Source organism: Stomoxys calcitrans, chromosome 1 (genome assembly GCF_963082655.1).
Source record: "Stomoxys calcitrans chromosome 1, idStoCalc2.1, whole genome shotgun sequence".
Classification (NCBI taxonomy): Eukaryota; Metazoa; Arthropoda; class Insecta; order Diptera; family Muscidae; genus Stomoxys; species Stomoxys calcitrans.
In genome coordinates this window covers 3,847,155-3,870,286 of record NC_081552.1, presented here as the reverse complement: position 1 = coordinate 3,870,286, position 23,132 = coordinate 3,847,155, and the positions used below count along the sequence as shown (strand labels likewise).

General features: G+C 38.2%; 1 protein-coding gene across 4 annotated transcripts in view; it reads right to left on the bottom strand.

The window, feature by feature from the left end:
- Nucleotides 1–4,361: 4,361 nt before the first annotated feature.
- LOC106084744 (long-chain-fatty-acid--CoA ligase 5) overlaps nucleotides 4,362–23,132 on the bottom strand; it is a 73,591-nt gene continuing 54,820 nt past the window's right edge. For 2 of the 4 annotated variants that reach the window (XM_013248644.2, XM_013248643.2), the window contains exons 5-12: nucleotides 16,134–16,307; nucleotides 15,527–16,064; nucleotides 11,425–11,778; nucleotides 11,158–11,360; nucleotides 11,009–11,091; nucleotides 10,717–10,945; nucleotides 10,484–10,657; nucleotides 4,362–4,915 (exon numbers count right to left, since the gene is read on the bottom strand). In XM_013248644.2, the coding sequence (XP_013104098.2) occupies nucleotides 4,778–4,915; nucleotides 10,484–10,657; nucleotides 10,717–10,945; nucleotides 11,009–11,091; nucleotides 11,158–11,360; nucleotides 11,425–11,778; nucleotides 15,527–16,064; nucleotides 16,134–16,307 (1,893 nt within the window). In that variant the 3' untranslated portion in view covers nucleotides 4,362–4,777. Of the gene's footprint in view, nucleotides 4,916–10,483; nucleotides 10,658–10,716; nucleotides 10,946–11,008; nucleotides 11,092–11,157; nucleotides 11,361–11,424; nucleotides 11,779–15,526; nucleotides 16,065–16,133; nucleotides 16,308–21,502; nucleotides 21,539–21,766; nucleotides 22,365–23,132 lie in introns of those variants that run through there. The other 2 variants (XM_013248645.2, XM_013248648.2) reach the window with 2 other exon arrangements.

Here is a 23,132-nt window from a genome sequence, read left to right as displayed (position 1 = left end):
TTTTGTTTGCCCTCTATAAAAATAAGTTGGGCACCACTGTAGCTCAGAGGTTAGCATGTCCGAGCTGCCATATAGACCGATATGCCAGTTTAGGATCATACGCCCGTAACAGGCGTATTTATTATACGATTTCGATGAAATGAGAAACAGTGAGTTATTTTAAGCCTCATCACATCATCATACATCAGACTCAGATATTGTTAAGATCGATCTATATTAAAATATAGCTGTAATATAGACCGAACTGCCCTTCTTCACTCTCTTATTTTATATGAGCCCTATACGGTCACGTCAGGAAATAAGTTCTTTTAGGGGGTGGTGGTACGGTCTTTCAGATATTTCGCGCCAATCTGGATATTATATTGGTGCTCTTCTCCCAAATACCTTTCATTGGAGCCTTATATTGCTATGGTCGGTAAATACGTCCCGTATGGGGGTGTTTTCAGGGGTGAAGCGGATCCCCATATATCAGATTCGTGCTCTGGTCTCAAATACCTTTCATTTGAGTCACATATTGTCATTATTAGTTTATATTCCATCGCCCCACGCATCTCCAAGATCTGGCGTTTTTGAAATAGGGTAAGAGAGGGTCCGGTCAGCTTCCAAATATCTTTCGTTTGATACCCATATTGTCCCAATCGGTAAATATGTCCTAAAATCCCTCTTTTGGGGGGTGGGGAGGCGCCTCAGACACCAAGAAATAAATTTTTACATCTGCATTGGACTCTACCTTTAAATAGCTTTCATTTGATACCCATACTGTCCCAGTCAAAAAAATTTGTCTTACTGAGGGGTTTTGGGGGGTTGGGGAGGGCTCTCAGACACCAAAAAATTTATTTTTGTGTCAGATTTGTATTCTACTTTTGAATAGCTTTCATTTGATACCCATATTGCCCAAAGCCGTAAAAGTGTCCTGCTGCCTGATGTTTTTTGGGGATGGGACTCCCCCCGACCCTTAGGGTTACATTTTAATGCCAAGTTCATACTCTACTCTAAAAAAACCATTCATTTGATACCCATATTGTCCCAAACGGTAAAAATGTCCGCACGGGTGGGTTTTGGGATGGGGCGTCTCCCCAAGTTATTTGACCCCAAAATTTTATATCAACTTGTGTTTTTGGGGTACTATAAGGTGGCATACCAAATTTCGCTTAAATCGGTGCACCCATCTCCGAGATCAGGCGTTTTTGAAAATTGGGGTAAGGGTGAGGGTCAACCCCCTATCAAATAATTAAGTACCCTATTTTCATTGGGGGGTCAAGCTCTACCATCTGTGAAAATTTCATGAAAATCGGTTCAGCCATTTTTGAGTCTATACGGAACAGACAAACACACTAACAAACAAAGCGCAACAATTTATGTTTGCTTTCCGTGTTATTTTTTCGTGATCACCTTTTTAGATACACGATTTTGAAGCAAAAAAAAACAAGTAAAGTTTGTCCGGACCGGACTTTGGATACCCACCACCTCGGGTGTATATGTAAACCACCTTTGATCAAAATGCGGTGAAAATTGAATACCTTATGTCAGATAGCAGTTATATCGAAATATGTTCTGATTTGGACCAAATACTAATAAGTACAAGTCATTGTTCAATTGTGTATAACAAAATATTGGTCTTTTTAGTAGCTATATCTAACCAATCTGAACCATATACAACATGGATGTTGAAAAGCCTAACATAAGTCACTGTGTCAAATTTCAGTTAAATCGGATTATATATGCGCCTTTTCTTGGGGCCAAGACTTTAAATCGAGATATCGGTCTATGTGGCAGCTATATAAAAATTTTCATCGATCTAGACCAAATTGCCGAAATATGTGGATGGGCTTAACTTAATTCTCTGTCCCAAATTTCGGCAACATCGGATAATAAATGTGGCTTTTATGGTCGGTCTATATGGCAGATATATCCAAATCTGTACCGATGTGAGGCAAATTAAGGAGGGATATCGAAGGGCCTAACACAACTCACTGTCCCAAATTTCGGCAACACCGGACAATAAATGCGCCTTTTATGGGCCCAAAACATTAAATCGAGAGATCGGTCTATATGGCAGCTATATCCAAATCTGTACCGATCTGGGCCAAATTAGCGAAGAATGTCGAAGAGCCTAAGACAACTCGCTGTACCTAATTTCAGCAAAATGGCATAATAAATGTGGCTTTTTTTGGTCTAAGACCCTAAATCGGCGAATCGGTCTGTATGGGGGCTGTAACAAGATATAGTCCAATATAGACCATCTTCGAACTTAACCTGCTTATGGACAAAAAAAAAAAGAATCTGTGCAAAGTTTCAGCTCAATATCTCTATTTTTAAAGAGTGTAGCGGGATTTCAACAACAATACGGACAGACGGAAGGACATGTCTGGTTAGTCTTAGATTTTTACGCTGATCAAGAATATATATACTTTACAGGGGAGTCGGAAAAATATACCCCCATCCTCCGGTGGTGGTTGTAAATCGCGATAACCATGTATTTCCAAGTGAGAAAAACGAACGTAGTACCAGCCTTTAGGTAAAAGTTGACCTGACCTATCGGAAATGATGATTAATAAGTTCCATGCATGTTAATAATATTGTGTTTACTGTTTATTGTTATTTGTTATTAAATTGTACAGCAATGTATTATGATTATTATTTTATTATTTGATTTTATTTTTGTTTTTTGTTTATTTAATTTTAGGACATTTTTGTTGTATGTAGTATTTATAATTGATTCCTATTGCAATTAACTCGAAATAAAGTAAATACTCCTTAGTTGGTTTATTGTTGCTTTATTATTAATTTTCCTTTTCAAATTCTTCTTGAAGACTCTTAATTGAGTTGGTTTTTGCTGTTGTTTTTTGTTTTTCTTATTTTTGTTTTATTAAAGCTTTATAAATATATTTTTTTTTTTTTGCATTTTTGTTGTTGTGATGAGTTTGTTTTCTGACATCGATAGACAGTCATATCAATCAATTTTTAACTACAACTTATGTGAGTTTTGTCCTTTGCGAATTTATGCGGGTGTGTGAAAGTGTTTAGGTGTGTGTTTGTGTCTGTGTCTGTGTATAGCCAACTATTCAAATCAAATGAAAATGGACGTTTTTACAACTCAGAAGCCCAGCGTCCAGTCCTGACAAAGTCTGGGCTTTTCGAAATAAAAAAGTGATTTGACTTTAGGGATTTGTCAAGCGAACAAATGACTTTCTTTGGTTGGCGAGACAAATTCTTTTTGAACCTGTCTGTTAGATCGTTTTCATTTCGTTTTCATTCGCTATTTTTGAAATTAAACACATTTTTAATGATTTTTCTTTCTTGTTTTAAATAATATATTATTATGTACATAGATTATTTTCTTTATTTAATAAAGTCTCTAAAACCAAACATAAAAACAATTTTTTTGGGAAAACTATAAGGCAACAACTAAACATAAATCGTTCTAAAAACCCAGAGTAGTTAAAATAAATAATAGTAATAATTTATATAAACACACACTTAAAAACGAGATACAATAACAATGGAAATAAAAATAAAAACACATATAGACAATTTCTCATAAATAAATAATTGTTTGGGATGATTAAAAAAAATACAATTCTGATTAAAAGCACTAAACACTCACTCCAACCTTTGCTAGTTAATAATTAATTTAATAAAATTTAGCATTTCTCTATTTTCTGATTTTTTTTTTTATTATTATTATTATTTTTTTTTTGTTGTGTATGGAAAAATTCTTTAAAAGTGATGATTTATAAAAGATATTTACTCGTATGTCCTTCTGTTTGAATTATAGGATACTTCTCAATAAACTTGAGAGTTTAAAATTATTTTCTTTTCATATTTTTTAATATAATTATATATGTATATATATATATTTAGTTTTAATTCTTTAAATTCCAAAAACAAAAATGCTTTCAATATCTATAAAGAGAGAGAACCTGTGTTGAGTTCTATACAAGAATATTTCTTTTACTAAATGATTTAGAGGTGATAATTGAACTGTGGTGGAGTTGTTCACTCGTATTTGGTATTTGATTTGGTTTTACTTTTGTCTACAAAACTTCTACAAAACAACGAAAAAAACTATGCCTTGTTCTTACCAACTTCGTCTTCTCCAATTTGTTGTTGTGTTTTATGGTAAACTTGTAATTGAAACTGAAAATGGTTTTGCTGTTTTGGGGAAAATTTCGTAAAATTTTGTTTTCGTTTCTTGGAAATTATTGCTTTCGTTTTTTACGATACACATAAGTATGCATGTATGCTTGTATGTAGTATGCCTGTTTCCATGTAATGTTTTATTTTTTCATTTTTCAATGTTATTCTATTTTGAATTAGGTTTTCATATAAACTATATATGTAGTTAAAAGAGGTACTAATTTATTTAAATACGCTTTCTTCTTTATTCATCTTAATCGTTCATTTCTTTTCCATCTTCATCATATGTTTTTAGTTTTTAAATTACATTATATTAAATTTGTTTAGTTTTTCAGAACTATTAGCTAAATAGTCTCATCGTTTTAAAGAAATGAAATTTTGTCAGAAAAAAAGGAAATCGCTTGGAAGTTCTGAAAATTTGAAAGTTTGCAGCCGGTTATTGTTGTTCTTCATTAGTTGTTGTGTTTGATAGGAGATTTATCGAAAGGTTTTTTTCTTGTTTGTTGTTGTTGTTGTTTCTTTTTTTGCTGAGAATATTTTACAATTACACATAATTATTGTTTTTGGTTTTGTTGGTTGATTGGTTTATTTTGTTTTTGTTCTTGTTTTGCGAATAGCATTTAACCCCCCAGCCAATTTAGGCCAGATTTTTATACATATCCTCCAATTGTGGTTTGAAGTAACTCTTCAGCTGTGGCCGTTTCGATTTGAATGTGGGTGTCAGCAATCCATTTTGCACCGAGAAGGGATCTGGATGGAGATAAATATCTTTCACCTGAAAAAAAAGAAGAACACACCAAATAGTTATTACAAAATGTAACAAGTAATAACAAGTAAGAGCGTGCTAAGTTCGAACGGGCCGCTTCTTACATACCCTCCACCATGGATAGCATTTGCCGAGTTCTATCTCTTTTCAGGCAAACAAAGAATAATGAATAAGGACTGTTATGCTATTGCAGCTATATCAAGTTATAGTTGGATTCGGACCATAAATGAATTGAATGCTAAGCATTGCAGAAGTCATTCAGTCCATTCGGTTTCGGATAAGAATTGCACCTAGTAGGGGCTCAAGAAGCAAAATCGGAAGATCGGTTTATATGGGTGCTGTACCAAGCTATTGATCGATTCAGACCATATTTCACTTGTATGTTGAAGGTAAGTACAGTTCTTGGAAGTCATAACAACACGTCATGCTGAATTTCAGCAAAATCGGATGAGAATTGCGCCCTCCAGCTGTCATATAAACCGATCTTGGATACCAGGTTATTAATCGATATAAATCGTACTTAGCACAGTGGTCGGAAATGACACCAAAACATCACGCGCAAAATTGCAGCCAAATCGGATAAGAATTGCGCCCTCTTAGAGCTGAAGAAGTCAAGACCCAAGATCGATTTATATGGCAGCTATATCAGGTTATGAACCGATTTAAACCATACTTAGCACAGTTGTTGGAAGTCATAACAAAACACTTTATGCATAATTTCAGTCAAATCGGATGGGAATTTTGCCCTCCAGAGGCTTTCTTAGTAAAGACCCAAGATCGGTTTATATGGCAGCTTTATCGAAACATGGACCGATTTGATTCCAACTGACCTACATTAATAAAAAGTATTTGTGCGTGATTTCGACAGACAGACGGGCGGACGGACGGACATGGTTAGATCGACTTAAAATGTCATGACGATCAAGGATATATATATAGTTTATGGGGTCTTATGCGCATATTTCGAGGTGTTACAAACAGAATGACGAAATTAGTATACCCCCATCCTATGGTGGAGGGAAAAAAAAGCCATTAAGTTTGACCGGGCCGAACTTTGGATACCCACCCCCTCGGGTATATATCGTCCCCTTTTAGCCAAAAATATGTAAGTGCCAAATTTTTGTATTTTCAGTTTTTAATCGGAACCGACAACTGTTTCCACCTTCTGTTAAGATTTTGTGTCGATAATCCAAGCCGTTATGATTTTACAACAAAAACAATTTTAATGTTAGTACCCTTTTAATTTTGGTAGGTGAATTCTGTGACAGCGAAGGGCACTTACATTGTTGTCGCCAGACACAAGGACTCCGAACAAATTAAGCAATAATTGCAAAAATATGTAGGTTATCATAATGAAACGTTTTATACAATATTTGAAAGGAAGGGCTAAGTATCCGAGGAGCGCCCCACCCTCGAGCAAACCCCCATAGGAATAAATTGGTAACATTGGATTCAAATTTAAAGCCTTTGGAAGTACAGTGGTACTACCCGTGCTGTTATATGTTTCTGAAGTATGGGTACTTGTGAAAGCAGATGAGGCAGAGAGAAAGATTCTTCGTAAAATATATGGACCAGTTTGCGATAATGGAGAATATAGGCGACGTATGAACCACGAGCTGTATGCGCTGTATGACGACAATAGCATAGTTACATGCATCAAAATACAACGGCTGTGTTGGCTAGGTCATGTTGTCAGAATGGATGAAGAAGCTCCAGCAAAGAAGTCTTTTGAAGGCAACAACGGCGGTACACGCAAACCGGGAAGACCAGAAGCCCGATGGAAAGATCAAGTGGTGGGAGACACCTCTAAACTTGGTGTCAGAGATTTTAGAATGAGTGCAGAAGATCGAGGCGCTTGGAATGCTATTCTACGTTCGGCTAGTGGAACAAATATTCTGTTATAGCCAATAGAAGTAAAGTGAGGAAGTACAGTGGTCACCAATAAACCATTATTGGTCATTCGGACAATATGGGACACAAATAACAGCGTTTGGAATTAAAGTACGAAGGTCATATCCAAATTTGAAGACACCCAAAGAATCTCCATAAGACGGAATAATGGGTCGACTGGATTTCAATTAAACGACGAAGGAGAATATTACGGATTTGATATACTTGGGACGAAGGGAGCGGAGCGCCCCAGTTTCGGCCACTGCGCTCCGCTTCCAATTCTGGGAGTAAAAACACGTTAAAATCAGCCTGACTTAAATTCAATAAAAAAAAAATCAATGCTTATAAGGCAAGAATTTTATTTGAGTTGAATTTGACCCCATTCTTTCTACTTTTAATCCCAGATCAGTCTATACGGCTGCTATATAAAAAAATAGATGTGGACCATGTTCAGAAAATGTGTTGAGGACCCTAACACAAATCTCTGATCTAAATTTTAGCGAAATCGGATAACAAATGCGCCCATTATGGGCCCAAGACCAGATATTGGGAGATGTGTCTATGTGGCAGATGTATCCAAATATGGTCTGATCTGGACCATATTCGATCCGGGTGTCACGAGGCTTTTGATTTATGCACTTACACTTTTTCGCGGTTAGGGGACGATATGTAAACAACCTTTCGTCGGAAATCGGACAAAAATTGCGGCTTCCAGGGGTTAAAGAAGTCAAATCGGGAGGTCGGATTATATGGGAGCTATGTCAAGTTATGGACCGTACTTGGCACAATTGTTGGAAATCATATCAGCACACCACATGCAAATTTTCAGCCAAATCTGAGGCTTCCAGGGGCTCAAGAAGTCATATCGGGAGATTGGTTTATATGGAAGCAATATTAGGTTCTTTACCGATTTGAACCGCATTTCTCACAGTTGTTGGAAGTCATAACAGAACACTATGTGGAAAATTTCTGCCAAATCGGATAAAAATTGCAGGTTCCAGGGGCTCAAAAAGTCAAATCGGGAGATCGGTTTATATGGGACCTATATCCAAATCTGAACCGATATGGCCCATTTGCAATTCCTAACGACCTACATCAATATTAAGTATCTGTGCAAAATTTCAGGCGGCTAGCTTTACGCGTTCGACCGCTATCATGATTTCGACAGACGGACGGACGGACATAGCTAGATCGACTCAGAATGTCGAGACGATCCAGAATATATGTACCTTATTAGGTCGCAGATCAATATTACGAGGTGTTACCAACGGAATGACTATATTAGTATACCCCCATCCTATGATGGTGGGTATAAAAACGAAGTCGATGTCGAATGTCGAACGTCGAAGTTAGAATTTCCGTCTATGACCCTGTACACCTAAATTCGTATCCTGGCAAGAAAATCAGAAAGAAATTCAGTGGTGGTTATCGTTGGTTACCAATGAGGACTCGTTGGTTACCAATGAGGACTCGGCTTTAAAAAGAGATCACTTATCTAAGAGCTTAAACTTGAAGTGGACAGTAGAGATGTAAGCGCGAGTGATGTTCCACTCACGAGAATAACATTTTACTCACGCACTAACAAAAACATCCGCACCCCAGAAAATCGACTTCTGGTGACAATGGGTAGAACGCACGGTGCATTCTGAAATGATTGAGAAGAACTAACGATTGAAAATCAACACAAAATAACCAAAATAATTCACGTATACCAGACTCTACAGCGGGAAATAACCAAAAATAAGAGCTCCTCCGTCACACAGGAGGCCACCCAAGCCATAGGTTAGCATGTCTGTCTATGACACTGAACCGCTGTGTTCGAATCCTGGCGAGAATATGATGAACATTTTTTAAGCAGTGGTTTTACCACCCTAATGCTGTCGCCATTTTTGAGGTACTATCCTATGCATATAAGCCATGTAAAAACTTCTCCCCAAAGGGGGTCCTCCACCACAGTACGCCGTTTGGACTCGGCTATAAAAGAAGGTCCTTTATTATTGAGCTTAAACTTGAATCGGACAGCACTCATTGATATGTGAGAAGTTTGTCCCTGTTCCTTAATGGAATGTCTTCTTCGAACAGTTATTTACTTTATTCAACAAATATGTAGCTAGAATTGCGATACCATAGTTTGCCATAGTCCTAAGCATCTGGTGGAAATCGAACTCACTCACGCACTAAAATACTGAGCTCGCTACAGGTTCTACCATTAGGGTGCTTAGTCTGGAGCTCATTACCGACCATCATAATTAAAATATCGGCCAAGAGGTCACTTTGTCGGTCGTTGTAAATTTTGCCAAATCATTCATAAAAATGAAAATCGAACCACAAATGCCTTTGTAAATTGAATCATACGAAGCAGGTCTCGGTCAAAACTGAAAAAAATAATTAAAAATCGAATATCCCCGAAACCAGTTCAGGTATTGTAGTTGTTGTAACCACATTTTCATATGAAGGTGGCGATCCTAGCCAAGCTCCTGCAAGTGAGCAAGCTCGTTCCGGTTCATAAGACCGATCGCGGCGGGAACAGGTTGGCCATTGGTTATTTAAAGGCGCTAATAACCCGCTTTATCATATCGACCATCGTAGGCACTCAGTATTTGTGCAAGAACCGGTGGCGCCGGCCTTTCACTGGGGCTTTCCGTTCGATATCGCTGATAGTCCGCGACTGCCGTTGCAGCTACTCCATATGGAGCCTTCCACTATCCGAATCCTGTGAACGCTCCCGGTAGCTCGCAGCTAAGCTTCTCGTGACAGCAATGAACACAACACAGTGTGGTGCTTACTGACACCAACCTATGTGGTGCTCAAGCGCACTTTTTTGAATGGATTTTTGAGTACTATTCACCAAAAAAATTTTGGAAATCGGACCACGAACGAGAATTTGACCCAAGAAATTTTCGAACTACCGAGGTGAACAACTTTAGGGGCCTACCAAAAGGCGCTCGGACAATCAAGGGTTTGTACACTCGATCTCGCTAACACCTCAGCTCTAACCATTCTAAATTTCAAAGAGATATCTCACCCGTTCGTACACGGCATATTTTTTACTAGTTTTTTTTTCCAATTTCTCCCATGTTCGCTGTCGTGATTTCGACAGATGGACGGACATGGCTAGATCGATTCAGAATGTCAAGACGATCAAAACTAAATCATTTCGAGGTGTTGCAAACGGAACGTCCAGCTAAGTATAACCCCTATCGTATGGTGTTGGGTACAATAAATATTCGCTTAACATTTAAAGCTCAAAGCTTTATTTATGCCGATGTCAACAAGCACTCGAAAGATGGAAGAACTGCACCAGAGCGATCTAAATTGTCATGACGATCTGGATAATACATTCTTTATGGGGTCTTATATTATAATTTGGAGCTGTTGCAAAGGGAATGAGGAAGTTAAAGGCAAAAATCAAAAACTGAGACATGTGTTCAACTTTAAGCATTTCCAGGATTCTGCCAGTGCTACTAAAGCCATGTACCATTCTTTATATGGTCATGCTATTTCGAGTATGTTCTTCTTCTTGGGTCTCATCACTGCCCGCTATCTCTTGTAGAGAAATATAAAAAACTTAATTGTTTTAGGCCCAAAGTGATATTTGCTCAAAATAGCACTGAATTCAGGTTCTCAGATCACATTACAACTTTGTCTCTAATTTTAGTTTTTTCATATCCCTGCCCAGTAACTCACCTGTTCAAATGATTTTAAACCACTTTGCTTGCCCCACTTCAGCATATCGTTCATAATGAGTTCTTTGACTTGGCCATTATTACATAGTACCGACAGGGTGCCGCGCACACCATTTTCCATGGCCCACTGTTTCAGAACTTCAACATCAGGCACTACCACAGCAACAATACAACTCTGAAAACAGCGAAAACATTTGCAATATGATATTATTTGAAATTTGTGGTAAGGCTTACCTTTAAACTTTCGCCATATACAAACACTTGATTTACATATTGACTTAATGTATAGATGTTCTCAATTTTCTCTGGTACTATGTATTCTCCCTGGCTTAGCTTGAAGATGTGCTTGCGACGATCAATAATACGCAAGGTGCCATTAGGTAGCCACATGCCAACGTCGCCTGTGTGATGCCAACCCTCTGGGTCAATGGCCTCGGCAGTTTTCTCTGGATCCTTATAGTAACTGGAAAGAGAATGGAATAATACATATCCCTTGGGGTTATAGAAAAAGGACTAATCTACATACCCATGGAACACATTTGAACCTCGCACACATACTTCTCCCGTATTTTGATTGGCATAGTATTCCATTTCGGGTACATCAACCAACTGGAGAAATAATTTTAACAAAATGATTTAAGATTTAAGTGACATTCATGCGACTTTCATAATCACCTTAATAGCATTACAGGATACCGGTGGGCCTACATGATTTGGTATATAATCTCCTTGCACAGTCAGAGTTATGGCTCCAGTACACTCTGTCTGACCATAGCCCTCCACCACCAAACAACCCAACGCACAGCGCATAAAGGTTAAGACATTACCCGCCAAAGGAGCTGAACCCACCACCATTAAACGTAAATTGCCACCAAATGCTGAAAGACAAATTTATTCTCACATTTATTTCTTTCTAATCTCAGTTTTTTCCTTTCCACTTACCTTGGTGCACTTTTTTGAATACCAGTTTGTCCCAACAACCATTGCGTCTCAAAATTCCACGAGAAATTTCCTTCTCTTTGGCTTTTAAAGCCATATTAAATAAGGCTCTCTTTATGGACGAGGCAGCGATGTCATTTTGAATTTTGTCATAGACACGATTTAAGAGACGAGGCACTGCCGGCATAACTGTTGGCTTTAGCATCTTCAGATCATTGGTCAGTTCTTTGATGTCGCCCGAATAGAAGCCCACACAGCCACCCACATAATAAATGCCATTCTCACAGCACCGCTCAAACATGTGGGCCAAGGGCAGGAACGATATCATAACATCTCCAGCACGGATACGGTGGTCACCTGATAAATGGGACACAAAAAAGAGCAAATTAACAACAAGTAAAACCGTGCCAAGTTCGGCCGGGCCGAATCTTGGGAACCCACCACCATGGATTCTGCTAAAAATTTATACGAAATAAATTTAGTTGAAGGTCATAATTTTATTCTATATACCAAACTTCTGTAAAACCAGCAAAAATTAAAGCTTTTAGGAACCGAACAAGGATGATCGAGAGACCGATTAACATGGGAGCTATATCAGGTTATAGACTGATTTGGACCGTAGTTGACAGAACACCGCATACAAAATTTCAGCCAAATTGGACAAAAATTGCGGCCTGTAAGGACTTAAGGAGTCAAATCGGGAGATCGGTTTATATGGGAGCTTCAGGTTATAGACCGATTTGAACCGCACTTGGCACAGTTGCTGAAAGTCATAACAAAACAATACATGCTCAATTTCAGCCAAATCGGACAAAAAATGCGACTTGTAAGGGCTCACGAAGTCAAATCCGGAGATCGGTTAATATGGGAGCTATATCAGGTTCTTGACCGATTCGGTCCACACTTGGTCGACTCAGTACGTCGAGACTATCAAGAATATATTTACTTTATGGGGTCTTAGACAAACGGAATGACTATATTAGTATATCCCCATCCTATGGTTCATTCACCGTAACGTTGCGTCCAACAGCATCTTTGAAAAAATACGGTCCAATGATTCCACCAGCGTACAAACCACACCAAACAGTGCATTTTTCGGGATGCATGGGCAGTTCTTGAACGGCTTCTGGTTGCTCTTCACTCCAAATGCGGCAATTTTGCTTATTTACGTAGCCATTCAACCAGAAATGAGCCTCATCGCTGAACAAAATTTGTTGATAAAAAAGCGGATTTTCTGCCAACTTTTCTAGGGCCCATTCACTGAAAATGATTTGCAAGCGTTGCTCGTTAGTAAGTCTATTCATGATGAAATGTCAAAGCATACTGAGCATCTTTCTCTTTGACACCATGTCTGAAATCCCACGTGATCTGTCAAATACTAATGCATGAAAATCCTAACCTCAAAAAAATCACCCTTTATAAGCTAGTCTGCATCATATTTGATTATATTGCCGAAAACTCTTTTACAAATCACTGTTTCAACGAAATCGGGCAATACATTGGAATGCCATTGGGAGAAGGTCTATATGGGAGTTGTATTTGAATATAGTCCGATATGGATAATATTCTGGCCGGATGATGACGGGAGGCTAAATGCAGCTCACTGTTTCACCTTCCTTTTGTTGCCAAACCAAAAACTCTTGAATTGCAAAAGTGCTTCGATAGCCGCAAATGGACCAATAATTATTCTCTTGTGTCTCTATACTACTATAGAGAAAGGGTGAGTATTTGAACGTATAGACCAGTGGTTGGCAAAAATACAAGCACTTTTGCACATTAGTTTGTACGTACACAAGAAAATAATCCCAAGCAGGCCCGTGGGCTTGCAAATAATTGCAATTGCGTGCTCGTCACTGGTATAGGCAAATTCCCACACACAACACTTTCCCTTTTTTGTTTTGAATGAGCAAAGAGCAGTCAGTATATTGAGCAGCTTGGACGAGTGCGGATGGTAAACTCGGATAGTGACAATGTTTTCGGTACAAAAATTCTGGTATGTCCAATGACATGAATCATTAGAGCAACACACAAATGGCTGCCAGGCGCAAGAAAATTCAACAAGATCTTCTAGGGCACACACATTGTTTTGTAACATAAAGAACGATAACGATAAAGAAATATCCACCACAAAGTTGATAAACAAATGTGCAAAACAACAACTCCCATTGACTGAATCCTGAATCCCATATGATCTTTATTGAAGATCATCGCTCGGAGGGTTTAGGGCCATTTAAGTTTGGATGTTAGATGTACTCCATTCTTAAAAGACTTTATTTCAGCCCGATATTCTCGTGGGGGTTATGGGAGTGAGGGGGCTCCCAGGGTGGCGGTTGGTGGGTTTAGGGGGTGGTGTGGAATCCCAGATATGTGATCTCCAATGTGGGCATCCATTTCGTGTTCTACATGCAAATACCTTTCATTTCAGCCCCATCTTGCCATGGTCAGTAAATATGTATGTCCGATATAGGAGTGTTTCGGAGGTAGAGGTGGTCCCCCAGATCCTTAGCTCTGAAAAAATATCAGCATCGTGCTCTACTCTCTCTAAACCCCATATTGCTATTGGTTTAGTGGAGTGTATGGGCTGAGGCGTCCCCCAAACACTTGGCCCCAAAATTAGATAACAAATTCGTTATCTCATCTCAAATACCTTATATTTGAGCCCCAGATTTCCATAGTTGGCAAACATGTCCTATTTGGGGGGTGTTTTGGGGGATGGGGCGGCCACTGAGTGACTTGATCTTGAAAATATACATCAGATTCGTGTTGTACTCTAAAATACCTTATATTTGACTCGCATATTGCAATTGTTAGCAAATTCGTCCTATTTGGGGGTATTTTGGGGAGTGTTGATATCAGATTTGTGCTCTACTTCCAAAAGACCATTCATTTAAGCCCCATATTGTTATGGTCGGTAAATTTGTGCTCTTTGGAGGGTGTTTTGGTGGAAGGGCGGCCCCCAAACATATGGTCCCACATTTCGATATCAGATTCGTATTCTTCTCTCAAATACTTTTTTAAACCCCATATTGCCATGGTCGATAAATATGTCCGATTTAGGTGTGTCTTGTGAACTGCGTTGACCCCGAAATACCTGGTCTCACAATTAGATATCGGATACGTTTTCTACTCTTAAATATCTTTGATTTGAATCCCATTTTGTCGTGATTGGTCTTTATATGTATATGGTGGTTTTTGGGGATGGGGCGGCCTCTCTAGACGCCCCACCCGAAATATGGATACCAAATTTTTGTTTTTAGGTTACTATAAAAAGGCACGCAAAATTTCGCAAAATCGTACCACCCATCTCCGAGATATGGCGTTTAGGGTAAGGGGATGGCACGACATATGCAAAATCGGTGCGACAAGTGATAGCATTGTTTTTTTCAAAAGGGGAAGATGATGAGACGTTGGATCATTTACCATGTCATTGCCAAGCTTTCGCGGCTAGCAGACAACGGTATTTAGGTGAGGAAATAACACCAGACTTGAACCAACTTAAAGAAAACAATTAGGGATTTAGAAGCAGCACAGAATTCCTGACTTAGGTTACTTTCTGGCATTTAGAACGCGTAACAAGCCGATTGCTGGCTTAGGTATATGTCCATAGTGGCATGGGGCGCAAACCTAGTATTCCACGAAAAAATCAAATCGGAGCATCGGTTAATATGGGGCCACATCCATTTATGAGTCAAGAGAGTACTTCACGCACTAAATTGTAATCGATTTTTTTTAAGGGGCTTCTAGAGACCCAGGAATTAAAATAGGGGAATGGATTTATATGGGGCCTATGTCTTCTTGAGCACCAAGTCTAGGTAGTAATCTGCATCAGACATTTAAGTCCAATATGATAATGCCGGAGCAGGAGAAGGTACCTTAAAGATCTATCTTAACCGTATTTGGCATGGGAATTTCGATCATAGGTTGGTGTGCTTTACAAAGTTAATTTGAGGCAAATCAGACAAAACCCGAGAAAAGTAACAGTATTTGAAAAAATCGGATAAGAATTTCACCTAGTTTAGTGGATCGATGTTTCAGAGGTTGCCGACATTATAACAACATAAAAATTCGACTACCATTTTTTCATATTAAAAAATATTCTCCTTACCTAGCTGCAATATGACGGCACACACGCCAGCAACAACATTGCCATGGGTCAACATAACGCCTTTAGGATTGCCAGTAGTTCCCGAGGTATAGCATAGCGTACACAGATCTTCGGAGGTTGGTGGCACTTCGGGGTGATTACTTTTGGCGCCCAATTTTTCAACATCTATGAATGAGTAGATTTGTATGCCACGACTGCGGGCATTCTCTAGGGTAGCCGGTCTCACCGGCTTAACAGCGACAATTATTTTCAGCGAACGTGGGGCCTTGTCTAGCAGCAGGGCAGCTTTGGCATCGTCCTCCACCACAACAATTGACATTTCAGTCTGTCGTATAATAAAAGCACAGGCATCTGGTCCAAGGGTGTCGTAGAGCGGTACCACCACCAACGAATAACAATAGCAGCCCTGCTCGTACAAAATCCATTCGGGACGATTCTGTGAATATATGCCCACCAGTTGTTTAGGACGAACGCCCAGAGTAAGCATGCCAGAGCCAAAATTCTTGGCACGCAGCAGTGCCTCATCATAATTAATCCACTGTTAAGTTAGAGGAAGAAGAACATTCATTGAAATAGAAGTAATTCCTAAATTTTGTTAACCACTTACCTGATAAGGGGATGTCAGAGTCTCTCGCCATCCCAGACATGGTCCATTGTTGGAGGCATATGCACCTTCACGAAATGTCTGATACAGGGTTCGAACATTCTCTGTGATGTACGAGACGAATTTGCCATTTTTCGATTCTTTGTAGAATTTGGATACATGAATTTGTTCCGGACCCTGTAATCAGAGGGGGAAAATCGAAAAACCACAACGAAAAGAAATGAAAGAACAAGACAATGATGAGTGAGGGGTGGTGCATTAACAAAATTCTCTATGTGGTCTATCTTACAAGTATGGCTGTATGGTTAGAGGTATTTGTTGAGGGGTGGGGATTTGAAAATGTTGTTGTTCGCAAAGAGTTGAGTGTAAGGGGTTTTCTTTCCACCCCTAATGCCAATCACATGCCCAAATTCCTTATGTAAAAAGCCATCAATCTTTTGACCAATGCTCTTAGCCAAAGCAGGCCAACAAAATTTATGGCCACTGATATGATGCCAAAAACGGCTCTAGATGTGCAGGGGGATGTCCTGACCAACACATTCGATGTTCAATTAACCGATCAATTCATTTAGACACTTCTCTTGGCATTTTTATTGTTATTGACTCTTTGTGACGTCGTGACATGGATGCATGGGTCTCTCACATTTCTGCACACAGCCCCCCCAACGCGATCCTAGATCGCGGGCATCAACAGCACTCAAGCACCGCCACCGCCACCACCAAATAAATTTCCCAAATGACGTTCCCATCACCAAAGCGGTCATATACTAAGAAGAGAGGCCGAGTAAATGCCTCGCTGGGATCTGAAATGCCGAAAGCTTTTTGCTATCTGATGTGGTCAGCGCTGAAATATTCATGCCGTTTATCGATTACGTTACACGTTAATATTCAACAAGTGTTGATAGAAATCAATGGCAAGTGATTAAGCGGCGAGGCTACTTTTTTATTGGCAGGGCTATAAACCCATAACCGGACACTCATCAATTACGCTTTCAAATCGCAATATGTTAGAAAGTGGGGGTGTGTGTGCATATTTGTGTGGCTGGCTTAAAAAAACACTCAAAATGATATCGAATACAGGCAGCAAGAAACAGAGACTAATATTTCCACTACTGCACTACTATCGCTAAGAAGAATGATGCATGCATAAACCATGCATTGATGATTGACATGCTGTTGCTTCTGCTTAAATTCGGAAGAGGGCGGTTGGGGGCAGTTGCAGCGTGGCGGTGGTGTGATGGTCATTCTGAAAGATTGACAATAACAAGCTTAACATGCCATATGTGTTTGTTTTGTGCAAAAGCATAACGAACATTTTTTTGGGGCCACATTAAGATGTGAGTGTGCGTTAAGGGTATTCCGGAAGCATTGGCTGGCTGTATTCTCAAAACTCATTAGGTTCGATGACCTCCAAATTGATCGTTGCATTTCAAATTTGGCAAATGACAGATCTCTTCTAATTTCTTTATATAAGCAAAATAGTATTTAGATTTCTAGATCTGGTTCATGTTCTAAGACATAAGGAGAAATCTGTTTCAAATTTAATGCAAATAAATAAAAACAAGTAAGAAGGCGTTAAGTTCGGCCGGGCCGAACTTTGGATACCCACCACCTCGGGTATATATGTGAACCACATTTCGTCAAAATCCAGTGAAAAATGCATACCTTATGCCCCATAGCAGCTCTATAGATATCATCCGATGTAGACCAAATGCTTATAAGTACATGTCATTGTTCAACCGAGAGATCGGTCTATATGGCAGCTATATCCAAATCTGGACCGATCTCAGCCAAATTGAAGACAAATATCGAAGGGCCCAACACTAGTCATTGTCCCAAATTTCGGCGACATCGGACAATAAATGCGCTTTTTATGGGCCCAAACCCTTAAATCGAGAGATCGGTCTATATGGCAGCTATATCCAAATCTGAACCGATCAGGGCCAAATAGAAGAAAGATGTCGAAGGGCCTAAGGAAAATCACTGTCCCAAATTTCAGCAAAATCGGATAATATATGTGGCTTTTATGGGCCTAAGACCATAAATCGGAAGATCGGTCTATATGGCAGCTATATCCAAATTTGGACCGATCTGGGCCAAATTGACGAAGGATGTCGAAGGGCTCAACGCAACTCACTGTGCCAAATTTCAGCAAAATCGGATAATAAATGTGGCTTTTATGGGCCTAAGACCATAAATCGGAGGATCGGTCTATATGGCAGCTATATCCAAATCTGAACCGATCTGGGCCAAATTGACGAAGAATGTTGAAGGGCCTAACACAACTCACTGTGCCAAATTTCACCCAAATCAGATATAAAATGTGGCTTTTAGAAGAAGAATATATATACTTTATAGGGTCGGAAATGGATATTTCGATGTGTTGCAAACGGAATGACAAAATGAATATACCCCCATCCTTCGGTGGTAGGTATAAAAAATGTCTTAGTTAGTTATAACTTAGATGGGGTGTTTGAATGTTTACTGCCGTAGTCTATCGATGGCACTGTCGATGTTTAATTTTTTGACCGATCGCAAAAGTTAATTTTCTGCCAAAACTAAACAAAAATAGGCAATCCGAAATTAAATGTATTCTTTAAGATACTTTGTATTCTTTAAGATACTTCTTGGCCAATCTTAACCGTACTTAGCACATTTGTTGAAAGTCATAACAGGACACTATGTGCAAAATTTCAGCCAAGTCAGACAAAAGTTGCGACTTCTAGGTACTCAAGAAGTCAAATCGGGAGATCGGTTTATATGGGAGCCAGGGACGTAGCCAAGATTTTACAATGTCAGTATAAAAGCTCTAAATTATGAATATATGAAACTTCATCCAAATTGGACAAGGGAATCGAGGGCCAAGTGTAATGGGTTAATATTTTGTCTTTTAAAATATTTATTGAAAATTGTCTATAGAAATGTTTTCGTTTGAAAAGCTGTTACTGAAATTTATCGAAATCTTTCTTTTAGAAAAAATAGTATCGGGGATGCCCGGGCCTGAGCAACCTTTGCCTTTATACATATTTCATTAACTTTTGCCTTTAGAAAAAAAGTCTTTCAATTTTTATTTTTACATAGAAAAAATTCCATTTTGTATTTTGTGATTTCTCATTATGTTTCTATTTGGAACAGAAAAGCATAATAAAAAAACTAAAAATGTGTAGCAAAATGCATTTTAGTAATAATTTTTTTTTTTTTTTAAATTTTGGCTCTATAAAATATTTTCGAGGTAGACGGGGCAACAGTTTGTCTTTAGAAAATTTATCACGAAAATATAGCCTTTAAAGAAAATCATTAAAATGTAATTTTTAGAAAAACTTTTATTGAAATTTTGAATTTAAATGAAATTCTGTTTTTAAAAATATTACGCTAAAATGTATTTAGAAAAAATTGCATTACAATTTGTTTAGAAAAAAAATCATTGAAATTTTGAACTTCAGAAGAATAGTTTTGAGGTGGTCTGATCCAAATTTTCTCTCTGTAAAATATTATAAATATGAAATTTGTCATTTTAAAAGGTTTTACTAAAATATTGTGTTTAGAATAAATTTAATTAAAATTTTTTTCTGTAAACAAAATCATGGCTACGTCCTTGATGGGAGCTATATCCAAATATGAACCGATATAGCCCATTTGCAATCCCCAACCTCCTACATAAATATTAAGTACCTATTCAAAATTTCCAGCGGCTATCTTTACGCGTTCGACCGCTATCGTGATTTCGACAGACGGACGGACATGGCTAGATTGACTCAGAGAGTCGAGAGAGTCAATAATATATACATATACTTTATGCGGACCTAGATCAATATTTCAAAATGCTACAATTCTGTTTGAATTGTACCCCTTATGGTGGTAGGTATAAAGATAAGCCAAAGCCCGGCTGTGATTCGAACCTGCGCACACTTAGCAACAGCAACAGCCGTTGTCTGCCGTTCGAAGTCATCAATACAACTTCCAACAGATGCACAGAATCATGTGCATACCGTGGAAGTAGTGTAATTATTGCAGACAAAAAATCTCTCATTACACGAAAACACAAGCATTGGCAAAAGTACAGCTAAAAGACACGGTTGTTGGGTGTGGTAATTGTATCATAGAGGCGTTTTCGCAATAAATACGATACAAATGCAATATACCAACGTACGGCCCTTGAAGCCGTCCCACAAAGACGAAACATGTCCCATAGTGGTTCCTTTGCAAAGAAAATCTCCGATCATTGAGCTCGTCTCGAAAGAGAAACAAACAAAAATGTAGAAAAAAAATGTATGTTGATGAAATGAAATGTTGTCTTTAAAAAGATAATTTGGAGGGAGTCCGGCCTTTTCGCTAAAGAATTTGACGCTCAAATTTTGTGTTTGGAAAAAATTTCATTAAAAATAGTTTAAAAAAAAAATCATTCGAGACACCCCCTTGCTACGACGCTGGTTGTTTTGTTTCTAGACGAACCTGTTTGGACGATTGTAAAATTGAGCTGAATCGAAGAAAAAAAGAAATGGCCTTGGATGCCTCTTTCTCACGGTATGATGGTACGCTGGTCAAGAACCGCTGAAATTTCAGCCTCAGCCTAACTATGGATAATCTCTGTTAGAGTATAACAGCCTTCGAAAAGATAGCTGCGGCTTAAATCGAAATGTTACCCACAGCAAATTGGAATGGAGTTGACATTCCAATTGAATGCCATCATAAATAGTTATGTTACGTAAGGTATTAGAATTGGTAACGCAAGAGCTGGTGACTGCACTAAACTTCCCTGGACTGAAGGCAATGAGCAATACATCTGGCTTCCGCTGCACAGGCTCCTCAAAGCTTGTATTCATAGAAAAAGGGGATCGTTATCGCTATATGTATGCAAATGGAATATTAGATTAACTTAATTTTGATCATTTTTTACCTAGATCTGCATGCCCTACAGAATAATTTGATATTACTGAATCATAAAAAATATATATATTGGGTTGCCCAAAAAGTAATTGCGGATTTTTTAAAAGAAAGTAAATGCATTTTTAATAAAACTTGGAATGAACTTTAATCAAATATACTTTTTTACACTTTTTTTCTAAAGCAAGCTAAAAGTAACAGCTGATAACTGACAGAAGAAAGAATGCAATTACAGAGTCACAAGCTGTGAACAAATTTGTCAACGCCGACTATATGAAAAATCCGCAATTACTTGTTGGGCAACCCAATACATATAACTTTTCCTCCTTCAAACCCTTTACACGCACACACACACACACACACACACACGCAGTGAATGCTTATGGCATTTGGTGATCGTTTCAATTGTTCTACATGTATGATTGATTGGCTGTTGTTTGAATGGGCAAAAACAAATTGGCTATGCATTGATTTTTTTTTTTGCCTACCCTGTGATTTATATCTAGACGGGGATCATATTTTATCTAAAATTAAAACCAAACAAACAAAAAAAAACGCACAAAACAAAAAATTTAAGAAGAAAAGAAAAACTCGGCATTAGTTTGCTGGTTCTCTTTTTGTTTTTGTTTTTTTTTTTTAAGGTATGCTAATTTAATCTAATATAGTCTAGGCTATATACGAGAGGCCTTTTTTCGTTCTCTTAACATAGGAGAACCCAAGGGATGTAAAGGACCTCATTATTAGAGATTTACCTTGAGTATATCACTTTGGGAGGCCATATCGATGGGAGGTCGTATGGTGTTGATAACGCCACAGCAGGACATGTTGGCGGCTTCGTTTTATACTCCTATGAAACACTCTTCGATACGCTGAAGCACACATACGCTCACCCAGGGGCGAACGTTTATTAAAATTTCAATGATTGTTATTTCAAATTGCAAATATTTCGATATTTTTTTGTGTTTTTTTTTTTCTTTTTTGTTGCAGTTCACTTTATGACGTGTTTATGTTTTCGAGTAATTTGTTTCAATACCGACCGCTCTTCAGATCGCGCTCACTTTCTCTCCTGTATTTCATCAGTCTTTTCTTTCTTTTTGAGGGGGTGGCGGTGTTGGGCGTTCACCACTATCTCTTGCACATGTTGCTAATTTGTGGAAATATTCAAAGAGTTTGTTGCTATTTTGTAAATTGATTTTGTGCGATTGTTTATGATTTCCGTGGTGGTTTGCTTGAAACTCCAGGGGCCAAAAATTGCCAAGACTCGATGTTTTCTGTTTATTTTTCGATTCCCTTAACGTCCAAGATATATGGACAAGTATTTAGCGATATTTGCCTATAGCGATATTCTCTCTCCATGTATAAATACCAAAAAATAGATGCTATCGTATGCGATGGCCCATGCCACCTACTATCAAAACAAAGCATTTCGATTATATCTCGTTGCGGCTCGGGGGCCATACCACACACCGTGGTGGATAATAATTCTTCAAAAAATCTTATGACTTTTTATTGTGGTGGAGTGAAATGCGAAAAATAGATTTTTTCTAACTTTGACGTCATACCTACATATAACACAAATAAATACATACTCACATACATATGTTTTTTTGGTATATATCTATATGTTTTTTTTTTGCTTCAAATATTCCGTTCTTCATTTGTTGCAGACGGTCTATTTGCCATGGAATTTGAAATGTTTTAACAATGTCACAAGATTTGTGGCCTATGCAAATGATTGCAAATTAAGAATGAATTGGCTATCAAAATAACAAGCATATATCATATACTCTATTAAAAAAAGTTTTTATTAAACGCTTTTTGTGGGATATTAACGCTTTCTTCTAACCTTCAAAAATTGTCTCTACGAAAACCTTTTTCATTAAATAAGCCCACGTCCTAGTAAATGTTAACTTTATAGGGCCTCAGCCGAATTGATCGATGAGTCACAAAAGAAATGACGAAGTTTGTACATCCACAACCTATGATGTAGGGTATGAAAATTACATAAATGTAAAAACTTTGAAGAAGTAGATTGCATGTGTCAATACTTCTTAATGAACTTTATAGTTTATTGTACTCATCACCGTAGGATAGAGGGTATATTCATGTAGTCATTTC